General features: G+C 40.2%; 1 protein-coding gene across 6 annotated transcripts in view; it reads left to right on the forward strand.

Annotated features, from left to right (window-relative positions):
* GLIS3 (GLIS family zinc finger 3) overlaps positions 1-26,424 on the forward strand; it is a 498,554-nt gene that overhangs the window by 428,969 nt on the left and 43,161 nt on the right. For 4 of the 6 annotated variants that reach the window (XM_074361627.1, XM_074361629.1, XM_074361628.1 and 1 more), the window contains 2 exons: positions 1,735-1,876; positions 22,363-22,531. In XM_074361627.1, coding sequence (XP_074217728.1) covers positions 1,735-1,876; positions 22,363-22,531 — 311 coding nt within the window. Of the gene's footprint in view, positions 1-502; positions 835-1,734; positions 1,877-22,362; positions 22,532-26,424 lie in introns of those variants that run through there. The other 2 variants (XR_012506358.1, XM_074361630.1) reach the window with 2 other exon arrangements.

The following is a 26,424-nucleotide window of genomic DNA, read 5'->3' on the forward strand; positions in this document are numbered from 1 at the left end:
CCTAAAGACAGATTCTGAAAGCAAATGATTTCAATTATAGGTCTTGAAAAAAAATTCCAGAATATCATCTCAAAAGTTTGTAATAATATGCACTCCTACCAAAAGTGTTTAAGAATGCTTCTCTCATTCTGCCTTCACTAAAACTACTTCTTTTTTATGGTTTTTGATCATTTCATAAGTTTTTTTTAATTTTAGCATTGCATTTCTTTGCAATTGTGCTGAATTTTTTAATGTTTTTTCTCATTTCTATTTCTCCTTTTAAAAAACTTTTGCTCATGTCAAGGGCTGCACAGTGAGGCAATCCTCTCCTGGAAAATTCAGCTGTATGCCTCCCACCTCATGCATTTGTTAATTCCTGGACTAGAGAATGTTTTAAGAGCCTTCAATGATCGGGAAGGCCCTTTTCTGGTCCTCTCATGTGGGAAGGAGGAAGACAGGGACACTAAACTTGCTTCTCCGCCCCCTACTTACATCTCTGCTTTCTGCTATTTCTCTTCTCCAGGCCTCAGGCTCCCTCCATTCCAGCCTTACTATTCCTCAGACAATCCAGACACACCATGGGGCAAGCAGGTTCTTCCCCCATATATCTACAGGGCTCACTTCCTCACTTCCTTCAAGACTTTTGACCAGTGCCGTCTCCATGAGGCTTTCCCGGATCCCGCTCTCTAGAGTTGCCCTCCCTATCTCCACTCACTGCCTCCATTCTCTGCATCACTCTTCTCCATAGCATCAATCACCATCTGATGTGGTATATACTTTATTTGTTCATTACCTTCTTCCCCTCCAAAGTCCATAAGACAGTATCTCTAGAGTCTAGAGGAGTTTCTGATGAGTAAGTATACACCAGTCCTATATCTAAAGGGTTAGTTTTATCTTGATGAAGACAAAATTATTTTATATGTTGTTTTTAAACACTGAAGATAACTGTTTGCAATATCTGTAACAAATATATTTCTAGATTTTTTAAGGTATTATGTTTTTATACAAACAGAAGGTTAGTATTTTTTTCTGTAACTAAATCTTCCGTTGTTTTTTTTTCCATTCAAAAGACTCTTACAAAATCCTTTTTCATAAAGAAATCAGATACTTTAGTATTTTTTTATGGTTTGAATTTTTACATGTAACTCTTCAATATATAAAGAATTAATTTTGTTCTTTTGATAAAATGAAATCTAATTTTTAAATATAACTTACTGTTGAGATTTTGTTGTCCATAATGACTTTGGTTTTTCTCTTTATCATGCTCCATAATATTTTTAAATTTAACTTGTGTATTTTCCTCTCATGTAAAATCTATAGGTATCAAATCTCAAAGGACATTTTTAATTATCTCCAAGATATTTTCATGGTAGTATCTCTGTATTTTAAAAGCACTTTACAATATGGACTAAATATCCTTGAGTTTGTTTTTGTTATCACTACAAGTTCTGATAAGATACAGAGCAAATAAAAGGAACTATAATAGGAAGTTGGGTTCCCAGAAGTGGAAATACCAAGTCAAATCTGTCTCTAGCTGCATTTTTTTCCTGTAACACCTGCCAGGTGTTATTAGAATTGGAAAACTGACCCTTTTATTGACTCTCTGTTAAGTCTAATGCCTAACTCATAGTTGTTGCTTGATAAATATTTATGGATTGAACTGCATGAACCTTAGGGCATGATATCCTTTCCAGGAAAGTATTCCAAGGAATAGCCTTTCTTTTCCATCTGTCTTCTGTTTTCTCCTTCTCTTAGCTGCGGTCCAGTGCAGAGCTCCATCCTGACCTGCTCACGGATTGCCTCACCGTGCAGCCCCTGCAGCCCGCCACTTCCCCACGAGACGCTGCCGATAGGGCGGTGGGATGCTCCCCAGGGCCCGGGCCTGACCTCTACCCAGGTAATGACAGCACAGGCAGACCCAGCCACATCCGCTACCCTTCTCCCGGCCCTTCACTCTGTTTAAAGGGAATGTTCACATAGAAAACTTCTCCTAAGATCATCTATATTTCACATTATCAATGAACTGCAAATTATCCCCTTCCTCTCCTCCCCATCTGATTCCTGAACTGTGATTGGCAGCAGACTGTTTTTTTCTCATAAAGAAACAAAGTAAAATAATGCATTAGCTTTTTGAGTTCTGGACTTCTGCCAAAAGTCCAATGCACCCAAACAACCCTCTCAGGTATTTTAAATTTATTAATTTGATTTAGACTCAAGGGAAATGTTTCCCCCTTAAGCAGGTAACAAGCTGCATATGGCTTTCTTAATGGAACAGTCATTGTCATCTTTGCATTGTAAAAGGAAGCCCCAGGTCTCTAAGAAAAATTTCTCATCAGTAAATCAGCTTGTGGGAATGTCCATTAATGTTTGTCAACCACTGAGGGAGGAGGGGTGTGATGGCACGCTCAGACTAGCTTCCTTCCACCTGAATCTGGATAATCGATGACTCTATATGTGGAAAATTTTGTGTATGCAGTGAAAGATAAGAAAGGCTTACTATAAAATAAGGACTTTATTTTTTTTTCGTTTACTTTCTTGGCTCAGATTTTTGTGCATTTTCCATTCTCTGTAATGGTGATATACTTGTGCAAAGGTAATTGGGTATCGTCCTCATGTACAGAAAGCTCTTACTGTCATGCTGTGAATATCAAAGCAAAAGTCCCACCAGCTCCACAATCCAGACAATGGGGATTTTCTGTTTTCTGTGAATTAAAATTCTGCTTCCACTTCATGATTCCCCAGCCAGGTTTTGGAAGCAGACGGCTTTTTCGTTTTAAAAGTACTAATAGGCCATAAAGAATGAAGAATCTACTGATGCATAACAATGGAGTAGGAAAAAGACTTGCTTTTGTAACTTTAAACTCAACAGTTTCAGTTGATCTAAATGCAGGGGGGAAAGCATTGAGCAAATATTTTGAGAGAGTCAGTCATCAAGGCATCCTTAATGTTGTCCCAGTGTTGGTGGCCCTTTATCAGTTGCTTTGGGTACTTACTTTCGGAGAAGACAAAGCCTCAGCTTTTTGAGACCCTAGGAGATTAGGTTAAAACTTATTGGAAGGGCTGACCAAATCTGACAGAGGTTTTGGGTCCAGGTACACATGACACTTGAAATATGCCAATGCACAGTGTTATCAACACACAAATATTTTATATTATACATATACATGAAAAAGCGTGACTGGCTTTTGTTTGCACATACGTCTGTTTGATTTGCCAAACATTTGACATATGAAGATTTATTCTAGCACAGTAAATTAACAATCAATTTAAAACTGCCTTTAGAGCATTTCAGTTCATAAATCCACGATCTTACTAGATACCTGAAACCCAAAATTTAAAGAGTGAAAGCTAACCAGAATTGATTGAAAAATGTCCCAACATCCAATCTAAATAAATGGTTTATGGTGATGGGCTAGTCTTGTTGCATTTAAACCTCTTGCATATGGGTTTGAGAAGCCATCATATCTGTATCTGTGACAAACATTAGTACCTTTGCTCTTTGTGGCATACAGCATATGGCTCGTTTTCAAAACTTAGGAGTCACACTTGTCTTTGTGTGTGCTTTTGGATATCTGGTAGTATTGTTAAAAGTTTTGTTTTTTTTTTAAGAGGTTTAGTTTGAAATGGCTTTGTAATTCCAAACAGAATTCCTCTTTCTGTTCATGACACTTTTCTGCATTTGGTCTTCAAAAAATGCTCATAGCTTTGAGCCTCTAACTGTGGTGGGTGAGCTGCTGTAGCTGACAAGGAGCCTCCATTCCCACAGCGTCAACAGAGCATCTTTAGAATGACTCAAACTTTCTGTGACTCTGGGAACGCTGGAAACAGGCAGGCAGCCATCCTGCTTAACTTTTTCTTGGAATTTTTCTTCTCTAGTTAGCTTATAACTATGAAAGTTCATCTGGCCTGCTTCTTTCTTTATTCCTGTGTCCCTTGGGTTCTATTTTAGTTTCTTTGTTCTTGACTTAAAAAAAAAATTGATTATGCCTTCTGATTTGCTGAGTAGGCACAAACCCAGAGCAGAACAAGGCAAGAGGAAAGACTAAAACACAAAAATGTTACGCCTTCCTTTTATAGTTCTAGAAATGCACTTGCCAGGAGTGCATGTTCACACCAGTTTCCAACCTGTGCTTAAGATCTGTGGAAAGAAGCCAAACAGTGAAAAATGCCAAAGGAAAAGGAAACTGTTCCTCAGTTGCATGTAAAATCTGAAGTGTTAAGGTAATTTAACAAAGATTAAGACTTGGCTAAATGGCAAAAGTACTTGGAGTCACTCTCTTTACATTCTACTATACAAAATCAAAAGATTATTTGTTTAATGATTGTCAAAAACTTATAATTTTAAGTGCAAGTAAACTGATTTATTATAAAAATATTTTGATGGAAACCTGTTGAGTATGTATGGGCAAAGGATCAAAAGCAGTTCAACGTGAATATCATGATTTATAAGAAGCTGCAATGATTGAGGACTCTTAGTTTGAAGAAGTCATGGTTTTGAAATGGAAATTTTTAGTGCCTAGTAGACAGTAATTTGTAAGATTCCAAGACAGGGTTAGTTTGCAGAGTATTAAGATGAACAGGGAAGATGGCAGTTCTGACACATACAAATCTTACAAGTCTCCTAACATACTGGCTTCCCTTATTGAAACAAACTTTTCAGTTGATAAGACAGAGTTTGATTGGAAAGGATTTTGGGAAAGGCTTTTATTTCTTTGGAAGAAAATTGTGCCTCAGGTTAAAGCAGCCAGTATCATTTGAGGCCATACTGAGGAAAAATTTTAAATTGAGGTGTTTACTTGTCTGCTATTCTGAAAATCCCAGGGCTCCCCAGGCCTGCTCCTGAGTTAACCTGAGAGTAATTTTGTGATCTAACAGGGAGGTCAGAGCAGTGATGAGTAATTCTCAAAGATGGCTCTCTTATATTTTCTGTCCTTTGGTTCAGAAGTTCTATAACCCAGATAGATAATGCCCCAGGCCAGCCTGTAAATTTAGGTGATTTATCTGATGATCTAAGGGAGAAATATTTCATGGCCAGTAGATCAAGGTGTGAAAGCCACACTCAAGGCTTAATGCCTGTTTAGATCTTCTCTTCAGTTTCCTCAATGAACTAATAAAGTGGATTACCTTAAAATTAGTGAATCTGCAGTATCATGGACAGCCAGGGCCAGGGCTAACAAAGTGTGTTCTGTGTAAAATCTGTCCCATGAGCGGTCACAAAGATTATGGCTCCCTCCAAACTGAAACCATACTGCAGAGTCAATGAAACATGGCCTTTGCAAATGACCTTAGCCATGAAGACATCATAGAGGCCAGTGTGGCTGAGATGTTTGAGTCACACAGAAACCACCCATTAGACGAAGAGCCAATGCAACTGGAACAAGGAAATCTGCAAGAATGAGGGAATTTTATTGTTACTTCTCCTGAGTTATAAAAATAATTGTATTTTAGAGCTTATAAGTCCTATTGAATTATCCCAATTTTGAATATAATGGTAGGTTTTTCAGGAGGAAAAAAAAGTATTATGTTCAGATATCTTAAGGAACTATGGAAGGAAAACAAAGACTTTTTTAGGGCAGGAATTTTTGAAGCCATATAACTGTCAGTCCTCCACATCTGCAGATGCGTAACTTGAGGATACAGAGGGCCTTGAGGGTCCCCAAGAATTCTGGTATTTATGGGGATCCGGGAACCAATCCCTCAAGGATACTGAGGGATGACTGTATTGTCATTCCCTTCCCTTCATCTCATTACAAGAAATTGAAGGCTTCTCTCTTACAATATCATCACTTTTTGTAATAAATAGCACCATGTTAAATTCATGCAGAATTTAGCATACTTCATGAAATAGTTAATGTTTCATTTTAATGTAATGTTGTAGTATATGTTTTAATACATTTTCTACATTCTTGAATTGAGTATATTTACTATCTTGGGACAGCTTGCAGAGCTGTAGAGGTTAGAAATAATTTTATATAAAGTTGCCTCCATAAAGTCTACTCTCAAAAAGTGGTCATTAATTCAGGGACTTTATTAGAAAGTTTAAAATTGGCACACAAATTTCCCAATAGGTTAAACTTTACAGGAGAATTGTGAAGATCAAATGATATGATCTATATAAAAGTCCTTAAGAAGGCATAGTACATTATAAAAATGCAATAGTTATTACTTGCATTATCTTCAAAAGCACTGCTTTGCTTAGAATTCACAAGAGGGGAAAAAGGAACAGAACAATTTGGAATTGGTGTTGGACAGGAAGAGGTCAATACTGGGCTTACAGAAGGGATATAAAGGAAAACATTTGGCAATAAAGTCTTTGTCAAGTCTCTTTGACACTGCCTTGAACTGCAGTCAAAATCTTGGCATTGTTTTTGTAACATCTCTTGTATCCATGGATTATCCACAGATTGGATTGGATTGGTAAGGATAGGAGCAAGCCTCATCCTTCTCTGTTATAGGCCCTGATACTTTTAACCTATAAATTTAGCCCTCCCTGCCCCTAAGTCCATCCTGTAGTATGTATTATAACACCCGAAAGATATATGAAAATAGATGGCTGGGCCCTGCCCCGAGAATTTCTGATTCAGTAGGTCTGAATGAGTCACGAAAATATGAATTTTTAAAAAAAATTTTTATTGAGTTATAGTCATTTTACAATGTTGTGTCAAATTCCAGTGTAGAGCACAATTTTTCAGTTATACTTGAACATACATATATTCATTGCCACATTCTTTTTCACTGTGAGTTACCACAAGATCTTGTACATATATTTCCCTGTGCTATACAGTATAATCTTGTTTATCTATTCTACATATGCCTGTCAGTATCTACAAATTTTGAACTCCCAGTCTGTCCCTTACCACCCCCTCCCCCTTGGCAACCACAAGTTTGTGTTCTATGTCTATGAGTCTGTTTCTGTTTTGTATTTATGTTGTTCTTCTTCTTCTTTTTTTTTTTTTAGATTCCGCATATGAGCGATCTCATATGGTATTTTTCTTTCTCTTTCTGGCTTACTTCACTTAGAATGACATTCTCCAGGAACATCCATGTTGCTGCAAATGGCATTATGTTGTCACTTTTTATGGCTGAATAGTATTCCATCGTATAAATATACCACAGCTTCTTTATTCAGTCGTCTGTCGATGGACATTTAGGCTGTTTCCATGTCTTGGCTATTGTAAATAGTGCTGCTATGAACATTGGGTGCAGGTGTCATTTTGAAGTAGAGCTCCATCTGGATATATGCCCAGGAGCGGGATGACTGAGTCATATGGTAAGTCTATTCCTAGTCTTTTGAGGAATCTCCATACTGTTTTCCACAGTGGCTGCACCAAACTGCATTCCCACCAGCAGTGTAGGAGGGTTCCCTTTTCTCCACAGCCTCTCCAGCATTTGTCATTTGTGGACTGTTGAATGATGGCCATTCTGACTGGTTTGAGATGATACCTCACTGTAGTTTTGATTTGCATTTCTCTGATAATTAGTGATATTGAGCATTTTTTCACGTGCCTATTGATCATTTGTATGTCTTCTTTGGAGAATTGCTTGTTTAGGTCTTCTGCCATTTTTGGATTGGGTTGTCTGTATTTTTTCTTATTAAGTCGTATGAGCCGCTTATATATTCTGGAGATCAAGCCTTTGTCGGTTTCATCTTTTGCAAAAATTTTCTCCCATTCCGTAGGTTGTCGTTTTGTTTTACTTATGGTTTCCTTTGCTGTGCAGAAGCTTGTAAGTTTCATTAGGTCCCATTTGTTTATTCTTGCTTTTATTTCTATTGCTTGGGTAGACTGCCCTAGGAGAACATTTTGAGATGTATGTGAGATAATGTTTTGCCTATGTTTTTTTCTAGGAGGTTTATTGTATCTTGTCTTATGTTTAAGTCTTTGATCCATTTTGAGTTTATTTTTGTGTATGGTGTAAGGCAGTGTTCTAGCTTCACTGATTTACATGCTGCTGTCCAGTTTTCCCAACACCATTTGCTAAAGAGACTGTCTTTATTCCATTGTATATTCTTACCTCCTTTGTCACAGATTAGTTGACCAAAAGTTTGTGGGTTCATTTCTGGGCTCTCTATTCTGCTCCATTGGTCCATATGTCTGTTTTTGTACCAATACCATGCTGTCTTGATTACTGTAGCTCTGTAGTATTGTCTGAAGTCTGGGAGAGTTATTCCTCCAGCCTCTTTCTTTTTTCTTCAGTAATGCTTCAGCAATTTTAGGTCTTTTGTGGTTCCATAACAATTTGAATTTTTTGCCAAGTGTTTCTAACAATTTCGCAGGTAACACTAGGTGCTGCTGGTCCTGGGACCACACTTTGAAAGCCATTGCTCTGGATCATAAAATGTGGGAATATGACTTCTAGCAAAACATGACCTGAATTTTGACTGGTAGGAGTTAACAATGAGAATTGCCCCTAATTAACTAAATGGGAGGAATTCTTTCACAGTGTACACATCTAGCAAATCACCAAGATGCACACTTTAAATATCTTACAATTGTATATGTCAGTTGTACCTTAGCGAAATTGAAATTAAATAATAAGTATTTAAAAATTGAGGCACATTTTTTTCATGTGAAAACAGTGTAATAGAAATCTGTCCATAAAAGACATATTGCCAATATGCTGTATATGTACAATGATAAATGGAATAATGCTGCTGTGGTCCTTACAGTTAAATAATTACAAAGGTAATAGAACTGAATCAAATAGTGGGGGGAAGAAAGAATTGCCCTGTCGTATATATTTCTGTTTCTTGCTACAGAGACCTTATGGATAGACATTAAGTGTGTCCTCCCACACCAGTGTTATAATAGCACTGCTCATATTTTGATTAAGAGTGAGATTTTATAACCCCCAATTGAAGAAAATTAAAATTCTGATTCCCAGCCAGCACAGGGCACATTTGTATATATGCAGCTAATGTTAATGACTTTATATGTTTGCAAGCTGCTTAATTTTGTGCTTCAGTTTTCCATATCCACTTATTCCCTTGTATTCATGTTAGTTTTCACACAAGATTAAGCTGAATTATTCAGTTTTACAATATGTACAAGTTTTTGCTGTAAAAATATTTTTGTAGGTGAGCAAAAACAATTCCACACCTTCTAGAGGAGAGGAAGCTAGTGAAGCTGGGTGATCATAGCTGTGTTCCCATTGGGCAGTCTTGGTTGTCTTTATACTATTATTTTTGTTTTCCTCACTTTATGTTACTTTTCTGGCACTCAAGAGGCATGAGGGAAGGAAAGACTGGCTCTACTTTGAAGTGTACCCCAAGCAGGTCTTAGGAAACAGATGGATGGCAAGGTGGAGAGTTCCAGATAGGATTTCTGGAATGAGGAGCTAGTAGCTTTTGTGATTAGGAAGTTCTGAGCCAAACTTCTAAGTCCAGAGCTTCGACTTTCTGCTTCAACTGAATTTTCCTTCAAAGGAAAGAGAGAAGTAGGTAGCTATGTCTCTTTCATGTGAAGAATAAAGAAAGAAGAAAGTGGGCATTTTCAAGGTGTTTATAGCCATAGTGAAAGTTCTTTTTTTACTATGTATGAGCACTGAAAATAAATGTTAAGAATAACATAAAACTCTAAAGTAAAGAACATTACTGCATTATCTTGAATATTATTTGTCATGTTTTACAACTAACAGTAATTAAGAGAGCATATTGCAAGCACGGTATAAAGAGGGTTTTGTGGAATTGACCCTTCTGGGCCACCAACAGCACTGACTCTGAAGACTGAATTTTACAGTGTTTTCTCAATATTGTCAGAGGACTATCTATTCCGTTCAGGTGTCCTGGCCATACCTTGAACTGTTAACACTGCTCTAACAGTAGGCATTGATCCATCAGAAGTTACAGCTGCTCCGTGGCGTTTTAAGTTTCCTTCCTAAGTTTCGAGGCCACTGTAGCGTCCCTTTCATAACATTATTTCCAGTTCTACTGTGTTTTGCTACTTGGACTCTAGTCCTGTTCTCTCTTAGTGAACTTAACTGCTCACATCTGACTTTTGCTCTGACTCTCCATCATCTCTGATTTGAGAGTTGAGTCCCACCCTAAAGATCTGTTAACACATAACCCCATTATAAAAAGTCAGGGATTTATAATCTTCACTGTAACCTTTCTCTGGGGATTTAATAAAAGGCTTATTTGCACCTATTGGGAGAGGCAGCAGAAAGTATACTACTCACTTGCCCCTTGAACAATATGGGCTTCAAATGCATGGGTCCACTTACACATGGATATTTTTCAACCGTACACACAGTACCACACAGTCCGTGGTTGGTTGAATCACCCAATGTGGAGGAAGTGCAGAGACAACTGAGGATCCTGAGGGCTCATCAGTGTGCATAGGGGTTTGCTCCTCAGACAGGTTCACAGGGATGCTTATCAGGTTTTCTGAGAAATGTATACACTTTATGAAAATGCATTGCATCAACCCCCCTGAAGATTTTGCAGTTGGTGAAACAATGATCTATGTTTCGTAGTTCTGAAGTACGAAGGCAGTTTGGGGTTATAGCTGCACAAAAGTAAGGATAGACAGTATTTAGCATCTCTTCTTAAGTTACGTTACTGGCCATGTTTTGTACAAGCGGTCTGACCACTGTGTAGCCAATCTATGCTCAGATATAACATTTGTAAGTGGAAGCGTTACTTCTTCCTCTACCTGAAATTTATTTCCCTCTTACTGAGATCAGTTGCTTACCTGTCATACATTAAATGACAGAGTGCTTAGAACAGTGCCTAGCACACAGTAAGTATTCAGCATCTATAGTTAATATTGTTACTTTTATCCAAATACTAGAAAAATACAAGTTATAGTTCTGTAGAGCAGATAGGGAACAGTGCCAGAAATTACCCACCACTCCCATTGTTTAAGAAATGGTGAAAATCTGGAAGCCTGAACAAATTGGAAATTTAATCAGCGTCATTTAGTAGAAAAGAAAACTAAAATATATAATCCTTTATATTTTGCATTTCAGTAATTTACCCAGTAGTTCCCATAGCATTTTTTTAAATTAAGGCAGTCTACTCTAGGTCTCTAGAGGAAAAACAAATTGGAATCAGAGGTGGCCATGCACCTGGAATCACAAAGTCAGAATTGTGTTTTGATGGGTACCGTGCTTGTGTATTCAGAAATAGCATGATTTTTTTGTTTGTTTTGTTGTTTAGAGACAGTGTGCTATGGCAGAAAGAACGTGAAGCTAGATCTGAGCCCCAGTCCTAGCTCACCACTCGCTAGGAGGTTAGTTTGCAGTGGTTATCTTTCCTCTTTGTAAAAATGGTGGTAAGATGACTGACTCCGTAGGACTGTTGTGAGAATTAAGTGAGACCACATGTAAGAGTTCAGTACACTCCCTGCAGCTGGTAGATGCTCAGTTGATGTGCTTTTCTTTCTTCCTTCCTCTTTGCTTAAAAGCTTAGAGAATTACTCACAAGCCAAGTCTATGTCTGTGACAGGGACTAGAACCCCTTCTAACCCTAGAACCCCTTTTAGTATTGGGTGCTGCTGCTTGGAGTTCAGAAATAGCTGTTCTGAGATGAAGTGTTCCTTCCAAGAAGAATTCAAGTCAAGATAAGGACTCATTTCCCATATTCTAAGACCCATTTTCAGATCTGTAAATAAGACATTTTTTTTTGTTGCCATGAAGAGTAGAAGTATATTTAGGCTGATTATACAGAGTGAAAATGTGCCTGGTTGATAAATGACTTTAATCAGCAGTGAATCCGTGATGGTGAGGGAGGTGGAGGGAAGAAGAAATAGGATTGATGGCTTTGACCAACACAATCTTACACACTCATGTGTTAGCCTTGCTGAGGTATAGTCTTGATCCCTCCCAATGTCATTTTGTAAATAGACTCTTCCAGGACATGTCATTTTTCTCAAAATATACTCCAAGGTGTATAAAAACTATTCTTGACTATTTGCCTACATCAAATTTGGTTTCCATATTTCAAAAACAGTTCCCTAGTATCTTCATGAGGGTTCTTAGTAGTTAACATGCAACAGATAATGTACTACCATACTTCAATCTGGCTGGCCTGTCTCCTGTTTTTGCATGGCCTGAGAGCTAAGGAGGGTTTTAAGATTTTTAAATGTAAAATGTAAAAAAAGACTTTTAGCCTTTAGGTAAGAACAGTTGCTCAAAGAATTGAGGTTAGCCAACCACTGCTTTATATTCACATTTGGGGCATTCATCAGTGACTGAGCAAGATCAAGGATGCTTATGACTTCCATGTATTTGATCGTATTTTGTTTTCAAAATCTGCCTGTACATCCATATCCTGTTTTTGACCTCTATAATACTTTAGATTTAGCAAATACTTCAGTAATCTTCTAGCCTATGGGTTTGCAGAGATTTTTATAAGGCCCAGTGCTTAACCGGTCACAGCAGAGCTGCTGCAGTTGAAGGGAACCACACCACTTGTACTGCCCATTGCCCAGCACTCCTTGTCCTCCCCTGGGCATCCTGTGGAACCCCAAATGTTGTGGCTTTTAAATGAAATTATTATCAGTTAAAGTAGCCACATAGTAAGCAGACACCTGCAGATGCAGGCTGGGCCATGGTGGGAGTGTGTAAGCCCCCACTAGTGTGCTTCCCTCGTAGGACGAATCTACAAGAAGACAGGCAGAACTTGGTTCTGGTTTTGGTGAACCCAGGGCTGACAGGGACATGAGAGGCAGCAGTCACAGTTTAATTCTACCGAGGTCTATTTCTTCCTAAAAAGAGAAGAGTTTCAGCCTCTTGAATATCCAGGATTATGTTTTCTAAAATCCAGGCCTCTTATAGATGCATAAATTAATGTCCAAAAGGAAGGCAAAAAGTTGAAATACTGAACTTTAGGAACCCATGAGGTCACATTCCAACAAGAAGGATACTTTGTTCTTCAAAAATACACTTTCTGCCAGCAACAAAGATACTTGAAATTCATAAAACTGAAGACTGAACCCTCCATTCCACACATAGAGAAAAGCCTTTAGATTCCTTGAGGAAGGTTGTATGTGGGCAAAAACTCAGGATAACATGTGAATGATTTATCAGAGTCTATCTTGAAAGTAAAGTAAACTAGGAGGAAACACTGAGTATCTGAAGGCGAAATGGGAAGAGTGTCCACTTCATGGGCAAAGGGTGAAAAAAGAGGAAAGGGGGGTTCTCTGGAGTCAACAAAACCAACTTCCTCATCTATGCAGTTTCTCCCAGGGTTAGTGGTAATTGCAGACTTCGGCTTCCTGCCCTAGCACAGTTCTCCAAAAGGGCTGTTGTAACTCCGTTGTACAGAGCTGGGAAAGGGAGACATTTCATGAGACAGTTCAGAGCTGGTAAATCCGTCCTTGAGTAGGCTAGGAGAATATTGCAATTAAAATTGGATTGACTGTCTGTGCTAAAAATCTGTTTCCAAAAAGCCTTTTCTGTGAAATGTTTTCAGAAGTCATATGAAATTAGAGTGTGTGGGGTTGTCTCAGTAGTGTCTGAAAGGGAAGAAACCTCTTTTGTGGTCAGTGTGGTACAGGTAGGAGATAGCTAAGGGATGAATAATCAAGAGCCGGAGAATCCAGTATTTTTTACTAAAACTTTGGTTTTTGTTACCAAGTCAGACTTTATTTCCAAAAAAAGAGATGAGGAACATTCCTGTAAGAGCTTCCAGGAATGGCTGCCCATTCCTGTTCCATCTTTCTTCTTTCTCTATGCTAACCTTCTCTGCTCAGAATAGGGTAACATCACACACAGAAGCAATACTGGATTTCTCACAGGGCAATCTGAGTTGTTGGCTTGTTCAAATTATTTTATTGACTTTCTGTGTAATTATCTCTCTGCGAGTGAATAAGTAGGTAGCTTGGGAGGTGAAGGAGAGAAAGAGAAGGTATGAGATTTGAGGTTAGGTATGTCATGCATTGTCTGGAAAGGCCCGAGAGGATTGCATGAAGTGTTGGTCCCAGAGAATCTGAGAGAGCTGCCAGATGATGCCATTCTACATGTAAGAAAATGTCTTTGTTCTGAAATGCAGATGTTTCAGAAGCTTTTCCTAACATGAACTTAATTATACCTGGTATTTCAGAGTGTTTGATGGTAACCTTTGGCATTTACATGGACGACGTCAGCCATTATCTTCTAGTTCTATTGCAGTGTATTCCAGAAAGGCATATAAGCATGTATCCTCTTCCAGACACTAATAACTTCTTTCCTGGCTATAAATCCAGCTGCGTGATGTGGAAATGTAATTGGGCAGCCTGCATAGATGTTTGGAGCTCATGTGGGAATATCTATTTGTAAGAGAACCTGAATATTCATGTTACTGTGCAGACATCAATAAATCCTCATTTTACCTTATTTATTTCTGTTCCCCAGTGAACAGCAGTGCTCTTAAGCTCAAAGTTAATAGGCATGTTCTTCAGAGATGTACCCTCTCTTACCTTAATAGAACATCTCCCTAACACATTTGTTTATCTGTTGCCAGGTAGCTCTCCCATCAGGTGACATGAGTGTGTTTTCTTTGTCTTAGTGCACAGGTGACAGTTACCATTGTTTGCCATCAATTAGCTTGGGGTAGCATGTCAAGGATTTATGGGTGGTGTCATTTTAGTCTGACAGCCACACAATCCGGTTGAGAAGGGATTGTTTCATTATCCTCTTATCAGGGCTGCTGGATAATGATACTCTACACTGCAAAATGGGAGGGAGAAAAAGACAGGCAAAAAGAATAGAATTTTAGGGATTGGCAATATTAAAATTATTCATGCCTCAAGGAGAAGAGAAAGATTAGAGAGATGACTGGGCAAACCCTTGAGAAGCTTCTTTTTCCTAATACAGATGGAATATGGAATGATACCCTTCCTGATGGGGAAAGAGGGGACAGGGGGAAGTGTCCAGACATTAGGAGGAAAGAAAAAGAGAAACTAGCTCCTTCTTCTCATAGGCAGCCAGGCAAGGATTAGCTGCCCCATCTCTCCCATTCTCCAGTTAACCTCAGTATCAAACGCAGCCTTCCAAGTGACCGTGCCAGGGCCTTTTCCTTGCTAGAAAGCTCTCTCTGGTTTGTGAATTTAGGTCATGAGAGCATTTTCCACTGAACAGCAGTGCAATTAAATTGTTCCATGGTGAAATGCAAAGAACTGCAGAAGGTATTGGGGCCCGAATTTTCACTATTGAGGACCAAAACTCCAGTCACCCCATGTTGTTCATTTTCTTCAGAATAACTGAAGGGAAATCTTTTTTGAATTCTGAAAATTAACTGCAGCTGGATCTTTATGCTTTTGGAGAAACAAACACAAAGAAGTGCTGAAAATGTAAAAATACTTCAAGATAAACTAAGCTTCAAGAAGGACAATTGTGTTGACATTTTAGTAACAGCCCATTTTCGCTCCTTAACGAAGTGCAGTCATGCATGAAAATGACTTGTTATCTTTTAAACTGAAACACATTATGGATTATAACTCAAAGGTGTGTATTACTCATGTAAAATCAAATACAACATTTTAACCCTATGAGGATTCTTGAGCAGGGCCTGAACGTGTTACAGCATCTTGCATTAGCAAAAGTGAACAAAAATTGCTTATTATTAGAGAGTATGATGTATATACTGTTCTGCATTTTAAAGTGACTCGAGTTCACAGTTTATACTTCACTGCGTCTTTAGGTAAGAGGACATAATTTGTTGGGGGTTTACTATTTTGGAGCAATATATGCCTTTGTCTTCCACATCCTATTAATTATAAGAATAATTACAGTAATATAAGTAGCAAAAGAATAGCAGCAACAGTTTATTAAGCACTTAACCATGGTCTGGACACAGTCTTAAGAGTTTTCTGTATATTGTATAATCTTCACCCTCCTGTGAGGTATTATCCTTGTATACGATGAAGAAGCTGAGCTTAGGTTAATTGACTTGCCCAAGATACATTGCTAGTAATTGGTAAAGCTCAGATTCAAACCCACGTCCATCTGACTCCCAGTGTATACTCTTTGTTCCTTTAATAACCACCCTGACACCAGCTCTCTTGAGTGTTCAATTTCTGGTGAGGCCAAAGGAACTAAAATTTTCATTGCAGTTCAGCTGTTTCCTGAATCCTTCCTAGGTTCAGACTTCTCCTGGATGGGGCGTGTGGGGAGGAAGGGCAGAGGCAAGATTGAGCTCATCATTTGAATGGGGCCCCTAATGCTTTTCTATACCCCTGTGAAAGTTGACTTAATCTGGTTTCATTAATTAGCTTACCCGCTTCTATACCCAGACGCCGAAAACAGTGCCCAAGAAACAAATGGCGAGTCTATACCTCTTCCCAGGTACCAGCACCAGGTGTTAAATGTCATTTTTCAGAGTCCCAGCATTACTCTGGCACTGATTGTAAATGAATTCACAGTCTATGGATAAGACTGGTTCCCCTTTTCCTATGACAGCAGGCCCTCTACGAAGTGCAATACTGTGGCTTTTCAAGTAATCATAAATGACTCCAAAAGCAGATAACTATAACTGCTCGGTGGCAGCAGATCTGCACAGCAAATCTCTTCTTCATGCGTTGTTGACAGAAGCAGTGGCCTTTCAGCCCATGACAGCGACATGATGCTCGCTCGTGGGTGGTAGCAAGTGCATGTATCTGACTGCTCGTGGATATTCCCTCGTTGCCTTCCTTCTTTCCCACCAATAGATCTACGTGCTTCTGACAAGCATCTGAAATCTTTATTTTGGAAAAAGCACATTTCCTACCAGCTGTTTGTTTTCCAAACCAAATAATTCAGTTAATTTCTTGCCTGAGTTAATTTTCAGAGCTGGAAAATTTCAGCCATGTTGAGGTCACTTCAGTGCTTTTAGGGTGGGTGGAAACAGAAATGGAAATCTATTTTTTGGACCCTAACTAGCGTTTTGGTGATTGAAAGTACCTGTGTGTGTAGTGTGTGGCAGAGGAAGAGTGCCTAGTGATTCCAAGCAGCTCTACAAATGGAGTGTGCAGGGGTTCTGATCCAGATCAGCACTTTGAGGCCTTATCTTGCACCCATCCTGCATTTGACAGGCAATATAGTATGTTGGTGAGGGGCATGTGGTTGCAGTCTGGTTTCCTGGGTTTGAATTCCAGGTTCATGTCTTACCAGTCACGTGACCTAGGCCAGGTAACCTAATCAGGAGCCTAATTAGGCCTCAGATTCCTCATCACTAAACTGGGGAAAGGTTTGCAAAGTACTAAATAAATGTTCACTATTGAATCTGGGGCATGGGGCAAGCAAGAAGATGAAATGCAGCTGAAATATGTTCCAGCACCTACTGCTCAAAGTCAAGTCCCCTGACCAGCAGCCTTAGCATTGCCTGGGACTTTGATAGAAGTTCAGAATCTCAGCACGCCCAGCCTCCAGGACCTAGTGAATCAGAATCAGTATTTTACCCTAGTAATTTGTTTGCAAATTAAAACTTGAGAAGCAGGATTCTAGCTGCCCAGATGATTTAGAACATCCAACTGACTATTTTCAATATACCTCAGACTAACATGGGAGGTCTTCTGCCCTCTCAAATGATGAAAACATAGTCACCAAATGACGCCCATGATAGCCTTCCCTGGCTCAGGTGATGGGCCTGAGAAAGACAGTCTTCATTTTGGGAAGGTACGAACTCTTTGCCTCCCTCTGCTCATATGGTGAATATGTGATCACTGAAGTATCCCCAAGGGTGCCCTGTCCATACTTATTAGAAATATACATTAATTGTTTTCATTTGGACACATAGCAAGAGAGCTGCCTATTAACCCAAATTAACGTAAGCCAGTTAAAGGCTCAAGCCTAGAAGGCCCTGGTCCCAATAGATGGTGAGATGGCATCTGGAGACCACATAGATCAACAGATGATGCTTTGTTGAAATTAAAAAGCCTGAGTCACCTCCACCTACCTCTACAAGGAAACAGGGTAGGGGGACTGCAGTAAGCCAAGCCTCAGAGAGAAAGAAAGCCTCGAGCCGCAGAGAGGCCAGCTCCTGGTCCTCTGCTGAAAGCAGGGCTCACAAATTCATCTCAAGACCAGGCTTTTATTTCCTTGGGGAATCCACCATCTCTTAATCACAAAAGCAATAAGAATTTCCAATATGTTCCTCTGCCGTGCCTAATCAGTTGTTCCAGCTGCCACTCATCAGCACATTCTGGAGGCTCACCTAAGAGCTCTCTTACAGCCTTAAAAGCAACACTGACCCCTGAGGTGACACTAGACAATGAAGGCTCTCCCCGTGGGTAGCCTGTGTGTGCTGCTTGATTTGATCACAACAGTTTTGTTAACATTGCCCTGGATTCTGGAGGATACGTTCTCTTGGTTATGCTGTCATTGATAGGCCTCATTGTATGTCCCATTGGTGGAGCTGGGAAAATCATTTTGAGTGTGTATGGAGGGAAATTTTTCCAACGTGAGTAACCTTACACTTGCACTCTAACATGGAGATTTTCTTTGTGAGATTAAAAATCACTTAGCAAAGCCTGAACATTTGTAAGTATGTGTTGTGGTAGGCAGGCCTGTGTGAAGTTCTCAGGTATTTGACTTCAAATGTTGAGACCAGCGCTTACCTGGTACAGAGTAGGGGCTGGAAAATTGTGCTTGAATGAATGAATGAATATTCTTAGACCGTGGTAAGTCATGGTAATCCTGGTTGTATGACCTTGACAGCCAGAAATTCCCAGAAGTCAGTGTAAGTAAGAGAGGTAAATTGCCCTGTGCCACAGTGGCAATTTCTGAGAAATGTGGCTCTTTGGTAGAGGTCAAGGGCAACCCTACTGAAGCCATACCTACCTGTCTCCAGAGTCTTGTCCATTTTTTATGAAGGGTATGTGAGATGGGGATTGTGTGAATGTTGGAAAGCCATGCTCTATCTTTACTTCCTCTAAATCTCTGGTCATTATATTGGTCTCAGGCAACATCCACAAACAGCCGTCTTGTCCTGGACTCTGCGTGCCAAGTACTCTGTGTAAACACTGAATTATAAGCTTCAGCTAGGTTATCACACCAGAAGAGAATGTGTCTTATACTTCTCATTCCATCTGTTAGAAAACAGAGGCAAGTCACGGACTTCATTTTGCTGACAGGTGATTTCTTATACCCTGTGTAAGAAACTGTTCCATGTACTTTAAAGTGAACCTGAAAGCCCTCCCTTTCTTGCTCTCATGGGGCCCCCAGCCAAAGGGTCTCTCTGCCTGTTCCAGTGCCGTTCACTGGCTGTAGCCAGAGATGGAGGAGCTGTAGGTGTGTGTGTGACTGTTGGTCAATCAACACTTGACCTCAGCACAACTGGAGGGCATGTTCTGAGCCTTCAGCTCTGTACCCGTACACCTCTTAGGGGGGCTTTCTGCCCTCAGGCTTCTCTGATGCCCTAGCGTTAGGCATCTGTGAGAGCCTTTGGCCACTCTGGTACGTGTGCCTACTTGTTAGTGAGAGTGAGGTAACGCCCTCGATCAGTGGGGAACAGGCGTTGGTGCATAAATGTTCCTTTCTGTCTCTACTCGTGGAGCCCACAATGGGCTCCAGTGGCATTTAGATTGTGTTCATCCTTGTTTACTAAACAAATGTGAATGATGCTGATGTCTGGTCTGGTCTATCCCAGGACTTAGCTCAGTGTCTGCCGCATGGTACATACTCTACTAATATTTGTGGAGTAATCGGCTGCTGAGAGAGGAATGAGGGGAAATCAAGTAACTCTGCACATACCACCAAAGTATTAAAATATGTCCAGAAAGGTAGAGGACATTACAGGCCAAAGCACAGTAGCATAAATTGTCGTGACGTATTTGAGGTGTGGTCAGTTGTCTGATTTGGCCAGAGCTTAAGGCACATTTTTGGGCCACAAATAAGATATTATGTTAAAGCATTGGGTTTGATGCTCTATACTAGTAAGTCTCAGTATTTTGGTATAATTGACATATAGAGGTCTGTTCCCCTCATTAAACTGCAGCCTCCTAGTTAGCAGACACAAACTACTATATAAAACAGATAAACAACAAGGTCTACTGTAGAGCACAGGGAACTGTATTCAGTAGCTTGTAATAATCTATAATGAAAAGAAATGTGTATGTATATAACTGAATCACTATGCTGTACACCAGAAACTAACACGATATTGTAAATCACCTACACCCCAATTGAGAAAGAGAGATCTTTGGTCTCTCTTCCTGAGACAAAAACAAACATAAAATTAATATGCCCAACTGAAAAACCTGCAACCTACTCAAGGACAGGGACACATATAGTAGAGTGACTAGCATGTATTAGGCACCAAATAAATATTGAATTTAAAAAATAATGGTTGGAGGATGGACAGATGGGTGGATGGATGGCTGGATGATGGATGGTTGGTCCTGGCTTTTAAATAGGATGAAGGAGTGGACCTTAATCAGTGTGTGGCAGGCTGCACACAATACCAAATTTCCCACTCTGTTTCATTGCAGATAGTGCAAAAACATAGCTAATATAGCTAATGTAGACCTTTGGGAAGCAGCACACTTTCTGTTAAACCATAGAGGAGAGCACAGAGTGTACGCACCAAGTTTCCCGGTTGCCTGTGGGTTGTAAACAGCAAGGCAGCACTTTCCTTGCGATAAACACACACATGTACATACAAAAATACCTCCGGGGATAATAAGTGATGAGTGCATTCAGCAGCTACGACAAAATAAATAGGGGAGCTCACGTTTCTACATTAAGGCAGAAAAAAAAATTAGCTATGTTTTCACAGTGTCTCTGTGACCTCTTATTATTCCATTAGTTTTTAGAATAGTATATAAAACACCAAGCTTCATGCTGACAAACACTGTATTGAAACAATTGCCACAGTCAATCCAAACAGCCTTCTCCCGTGGGTAAAATTATTATTTGGAATACAAGCAGAATGTGGTTGCCTGGGCGAGCTGAGCAGAAATGAGGGTAGTGATTCATAAGGTGACTCTAGCGAGTTTGCAAACGTGCAGCTTTGCTGGAGGCTGACACACAACAGAAGTTCTGCATTGCCCTTTTGAGCTGGTAGGCATTTTCTTAGTCTCACCACCTCTTCAAGACTTGGAGGGCTGTGGAGGGTGCAGGCTTCTGAGGACAAGAGTTAACATGACACAGTGCTGACTTACCAGAAATAAACCCTTCAAATGAGATCACACTCCTGTCAGTAGCTTTTTGAGCGGGAAGATGGTAATTCTGCTTCTTTACATGTTCCTTTAAGTACTTGAACTCTTATTCCATTGGATTAAGCTTTTGGGGGCTGGGTCATCTGGGGTATTAATTCTATCCTGGAGAGGTTGGAGGAAAGTGGTACTGGTCTAAAAATACAGCTTCTTGAACTTTTAAACCTTCAGATCTCTTTGATTATGTGGCTTCTTTTTCTTAATCCTGAACCTGAGTTTTTAAAAATTTTAAAAATCCATTTATCCTTTGATATCAGTAGAGTAAGTTCAAAAAGAGCAGAGATGGGTATAAAGCTCAGAATAGCTGTGTATAGAAAAGGGAGTTAAAGAGAGTCAGCATAATGATGCTGGTATGATTACAGCATAATGAGATGTCTGCTGAGTAGGTCCAGGCACCTGGTAGTGATAGACTCGGAAAGTGACAAGCCCCAGTTTCTTCTGTGACATCGTACCAATTAGCTGATCTAAATGGGCACACATTTAAGTGTGAGGTCACATACGGTTCTCAAAGCCTAGGCTGCCTCCTAAAGTGAGGCTGTAACTCACTCTCTCTGTCATAATGGACAGTGGAGGGGAAGATCCCAGAGCTGCATTTGAGGCCCCCTTTCCATATTTTGTGGTGTTGGGAGAGGACTCACTTTTGATGAAAACAGTACCTCTGTCCATCACACCACTGGGGAAATGCCCAGGGTTGGTTAGACTGTGAAGTTAAAGGAATGTGGGCTCCTGCGTTGGTTAGGGGATCGGCAGAAGCTCTGTTCTCATTACATTGATTTAGCAGTGATGGAGGGAGCTGGGCCTGACCCACAGCAACCTACTGCAGCACTGAGGATGGGAAGAAGGCCTGTGCTGTGCCCTTCCAGGTCAGCAGACAGAATATTCTGTTACCTGACTCTCATCCCTGGTGACTGAAAAATGCTAATACGCAGACCTTCACCCAGGTGACAACATCACAAGACTGACTAATTATACGGTGTCCAGACAGGAAACTTGCCGGGCCAAGCAGCTCTTACGAGACCAACCATGAACGTCAGCCTAGAGCAAGCTGAACGTGAACTCCTCGGGCAGCAGTAAAGGCATGTTAGTGGGGAAACTGCTCCACCATGAAAACAAAAGCCGTGTCTAGCCAGGAAGGGAAGAGCTGTTCCCTGAAAACCACCAAGAGAAAAACAAACAGGCCCCTAAAATATGCTTGCTGTCAGCCTTCAGCATGTACAGTCGTGCTCTTCGTGTGGTGTGCAGTCTGATGCTTGTTCTCCCTTGATTGCAGCTTCCATTTTCTCGGGCAATCACTCAAGCCGAAGTGGAACAGCTGCTGTGGCCGTGCCACCCCCACATCCTGTCAGTCACCCTTCTCCGGGACATAACGTACAGGGGAGCCCCCACAACCCCTCCTCCCAGTTACCTCCACTCGCAGCTGTGGACGCAGGAGCTGAGAGGTAAGGCCATCTGTCTCTATCTTCTAATAGGTGTCGCCGCCAAACCTCCTTCCACTGAGAAGTGCTTTGACAGTTGCCGAATTTTATTAATAATCCATTGGGGGGTTGAATTACCCAAAGGTGACATTTTAAAAGTACATACGCAAAGCACGTGGATCAAATGTCTCATTATCTGTTTTATTTTCCACTGAGAAAATGAAGTTACTGGCAGTAGCCAACTGAAGTTGGAGGCTGGGAAAATGCATCAGAATTTTCCTATCTTTCCTCAGTTTGTTTCAAGGACCCAGTTTTTAGGTCATGTCCCTACAGGTTGAAATGCTTTCCAGATGTAAGATGGTGCCTTCAGCACATAGATTAGTAGTGTTATCTGGAGAGTACAGCACAAAAGGGCACAGGATCTTACATGCACAACCAGGAAGGGGCTGTTCACTGAATACTTTGTGTAGGTACCACCCTCATAGAGAGTTTCTATGAGAGAAAGTTTTAAGATCTTGACACTTCTGTCCCTGTCTTTGGACTGTCCAGTCCTGCAGTGATGTGGACAGCATGCCACTCGTCTCTACTTGTCATCTGGCTTGAATTGACCTATGTGGGGATTACTCTCAGACATTCACAGGGAACAAAGTTCTTGCGGGCACCCCTGTGCGATCCTGGAGTCACAGGCACTTGGTGGACAACATAATGGGTTGAATAGGCAAGAATCTTTGATTTCACCAGCAGTCTGTGGTTTCACTGGTGTTAGCCTGATCTATGAGTTGGTTTTTTTTAATGTGTTTTTAAGTCCAGTAAACTATGTTTTTAAAATATATGCCTGTCCTTTATTTATTAACACATCTGTTCATTGAATAAGTATCTTTTGGGTACCTGCTATGTGTCAGACATTGTGCTGAGAATGCAAAGATGATTAAAACCTGGTCCTGCCCTTACAGGATTTAGTGACAAGGACAGACAAGTTGATAAAGTATAGTAATACTGGTTGGATAAATGACATGACAGAGATGCCACAGGAGCCCAAAACGGGTGTACCCAACTTTGCCTCAGGGAGGGAGTGAAAAGAAAGACAGAACAATCTAGGCATTGTAGGAAGACTAAGGCTTTCCACGTGGATAAATGGGGAACAACACCCAGGGTAACCAGAAGAACATACATAAGACATGAGAGGGGCGAGGGCACACAGGGAGGGAGGGAAGTGCCAGTAGCTCAGGTAGCATCATCAGGTAGACATGGCCGATGAAGTCAGGTAAGAGTGGGTTGGCTCATGTGGGACCGTATATTTTATGCTAAAGATTTTGCCTCGTATCCTATTGGAAGTAAAAAACCAGTAGAGGCCCTTTATTAGGAGAGAAACACATCAGATTGTCATCTTAGAGAAGGAACTCCGGTGACAAGTTGGTAGAGTGATTAAGGCTAGAAGCAGGGATGAGAGGTAGGGGAAAAAAGAAGGAGGTTGTTGTAGGAGTGCTTGTGAGCAATATGAGGACCTGAAGTAAGGGTAGAGAATTTATTCAAGGGCTATTATTTAGGAGGCCAAATTACTAGTTATTAATGTATATGTGGAGTGAAGAGGAGGGACCAAAATTCATTCCGGAGTTATACCCCTAAACATCAAGATGGAAAATTGTGCCATTAACAGAAGAAAAGAGGGTGTTGAGTAGAGGGGAAGGTGGGAAAGTAGGAAATCTGATAATAAATGGATGGTAGGGTTGTGGGTTGTAGGTGGCTGTAAAATATCCCTGTGGATGTGTGTCTGAGAGGCATTTAGAAACACAGATCCAAAGATGTTAGACTTATCGTTACAGTTCTGTGTACATGGTTAAATGTAAACAAATTATTAGCCTTTCCCCCCAGAATCCATCAGCAAAGCCATGCAAATGATAATCATCTATTAAGTTCACAGACACTGAGGACAGGCATTCTTGCCAGTTAGTTGTAATTCGGTAAGTTGAGGGTTTTATTCATTTTAGGATTTTATTTGGTGTCCAGTTGAGTTTTAAATGATATTATCCATGGGCTTCTCATCATCCCATTTTACTCTGCCGGGCCAAGAATCAAGGTAGTGAAGTTAAGAAATTATCCATAGGGACCTCTTCCTCTGTCTCATCTTCCTATCAGTAGTCATAAGACTCTACAAGAATACAAGAGAAGAGCAATCTATGTGTTTTCTTTTTTGTAGATAGCCTTTAAAAGAATACATGTAGAAAAAGATTTTAGCCATTATCAGAGTCAAAAACACCACCGCAAGTACCCAATTAAATCCCAACTGCTAATTGTTTGAGTGTGTTCCTTAGATGCTCCTGCTGCTTTCTGGTTTTGTGTTTAACATTTTGTTTTATTATTTTTCTCAGTTTCTTCTTTTGAACATTTGTTACATATAAAAAACTCCAAGACTAGCACAGTGAATACCTATAAACCTCACACCCATATTCACCCATTGTTAGCATTTTGCCGCCTTCTCTCTCTGTCTCTTTCTAACTTGAGTGATCCTTTGTTTTCTTGCCTGTTTGTTGTTTCTGAACCATCTGAGAGATTGCTGTGAATATCAATGAGCTTTAACCCAAATTACTTCAGGAGGGATCTCCTAAGAAGGACATTTCTCCTACATAATCAAAGTGTAGTTATCACATTCAGAAAATTTATGCCAATAAAGTGTTATTATCTAACATGCAGTCAATACTCAGATTTCCCCCTTTGTGTGAATAATGTTCCTTATAGCTAGAGTTTCTTTTTCTTTTCTTTCTTTTTATGATCCAGGATCTAATCAGGATCACAGTTCTTTCTCTGTCTTTTTTTTTTTTCAGTCTTTTTGACTCTAATGGAAATTTCCAGCTTTAAAAAAAATTATCTTCTTTATTATTATTATTATTGCTTTTCATGACATTGACAGTTTTTGAAGAACTCGAGACATTTATTTTGCAGAATGTCCCACAGTTTGGACTTGTCTGGATTTTTCCTCCTAAACAGAGTCATTCATTTTTGGCAGGAATGACACCTGGGTGATGCGGTGTTCCTTCACTCTTCTGAGCCTTAGTTTGCACCTCATGGGAAATTAGGATTAGATAAACTAAAGCAGGTAGAGTGCCTGTTACATGGCGTGAAGACAGACAACCTTGGCATGGCTGAGAGATTCAGGTTTGGAAGCCAGAGGATGTTGCTAAGTGATTGCAGTGGCTGATAAATAATCCTGGAAGTGAAAATGGAGAGGAAGGGAGAGGTGGTGGTACTTTCTATGACTGGATGAAGTGGATATTTTCACTTTTGTGGCGTTCCCCTGCTGCTCTGCTCCCCCTACAGGATGTGTGCCCTTTCCCTGCGCCAGCCCAACTGGAAGGGGCAAGCTCAAAAGATGTTATCTCTTCCGATCAGGTTTGGAGAGGAGGATGACTTGAAACAGCTCTGAATTATTCACTGTGTTTGCATTAGTGTCCAGCATAAAAACACTAAGAGGAAATGTGCTTACCTTCCGCTTTGGGTTTATATATCTTTGCCTCTGTTTGCCTGGGAAATCCCCCAGTAAAAACTCCAGCAGTTTTCTTAACGGAAATAGGTTTATCACACTTTGCGATTTTTAGTGGGAAACTGGCATTTTTTCCTGCTTTGTGGGCATTGATTCATCATTTATGTAGCTTTAACTTGTTAATAAAACAGCTGAGTCACTGTCATAAGTCAAGAAGGGTCCACCATGTCTACCCAGTTAGCATCAGTTTCTTTGATCCTTACCACCGTAAAATAAAGTTAATGCAAGTTCTCTCAATTTGATGAGGTTCCACTTTTATTTTGAAATATTATCCGAATGACACATCGTTTCAGTGATTTAAGCAGCACCACACCACATCACTTAATGTTGATTTAAAATTATTATGGGAAGTGGTGTTTTACTATGTCATGTTGAACAA

This window comes from Camelus bactrianus, chromosome 4, assembly GCF_048773025.1.
Source record: "Camelus bactrianus isolate YW-2024 breed Bactrian camel chromosome 4, ASM4877302v1, whole genome shotgun sequence".
Classification (NCBI taxonomy): Eukaryota; Metazoa; Chordata; class Mammalia; order Artiodactyla; family Camelidae; genus Camelus; species Camelus bactrianus.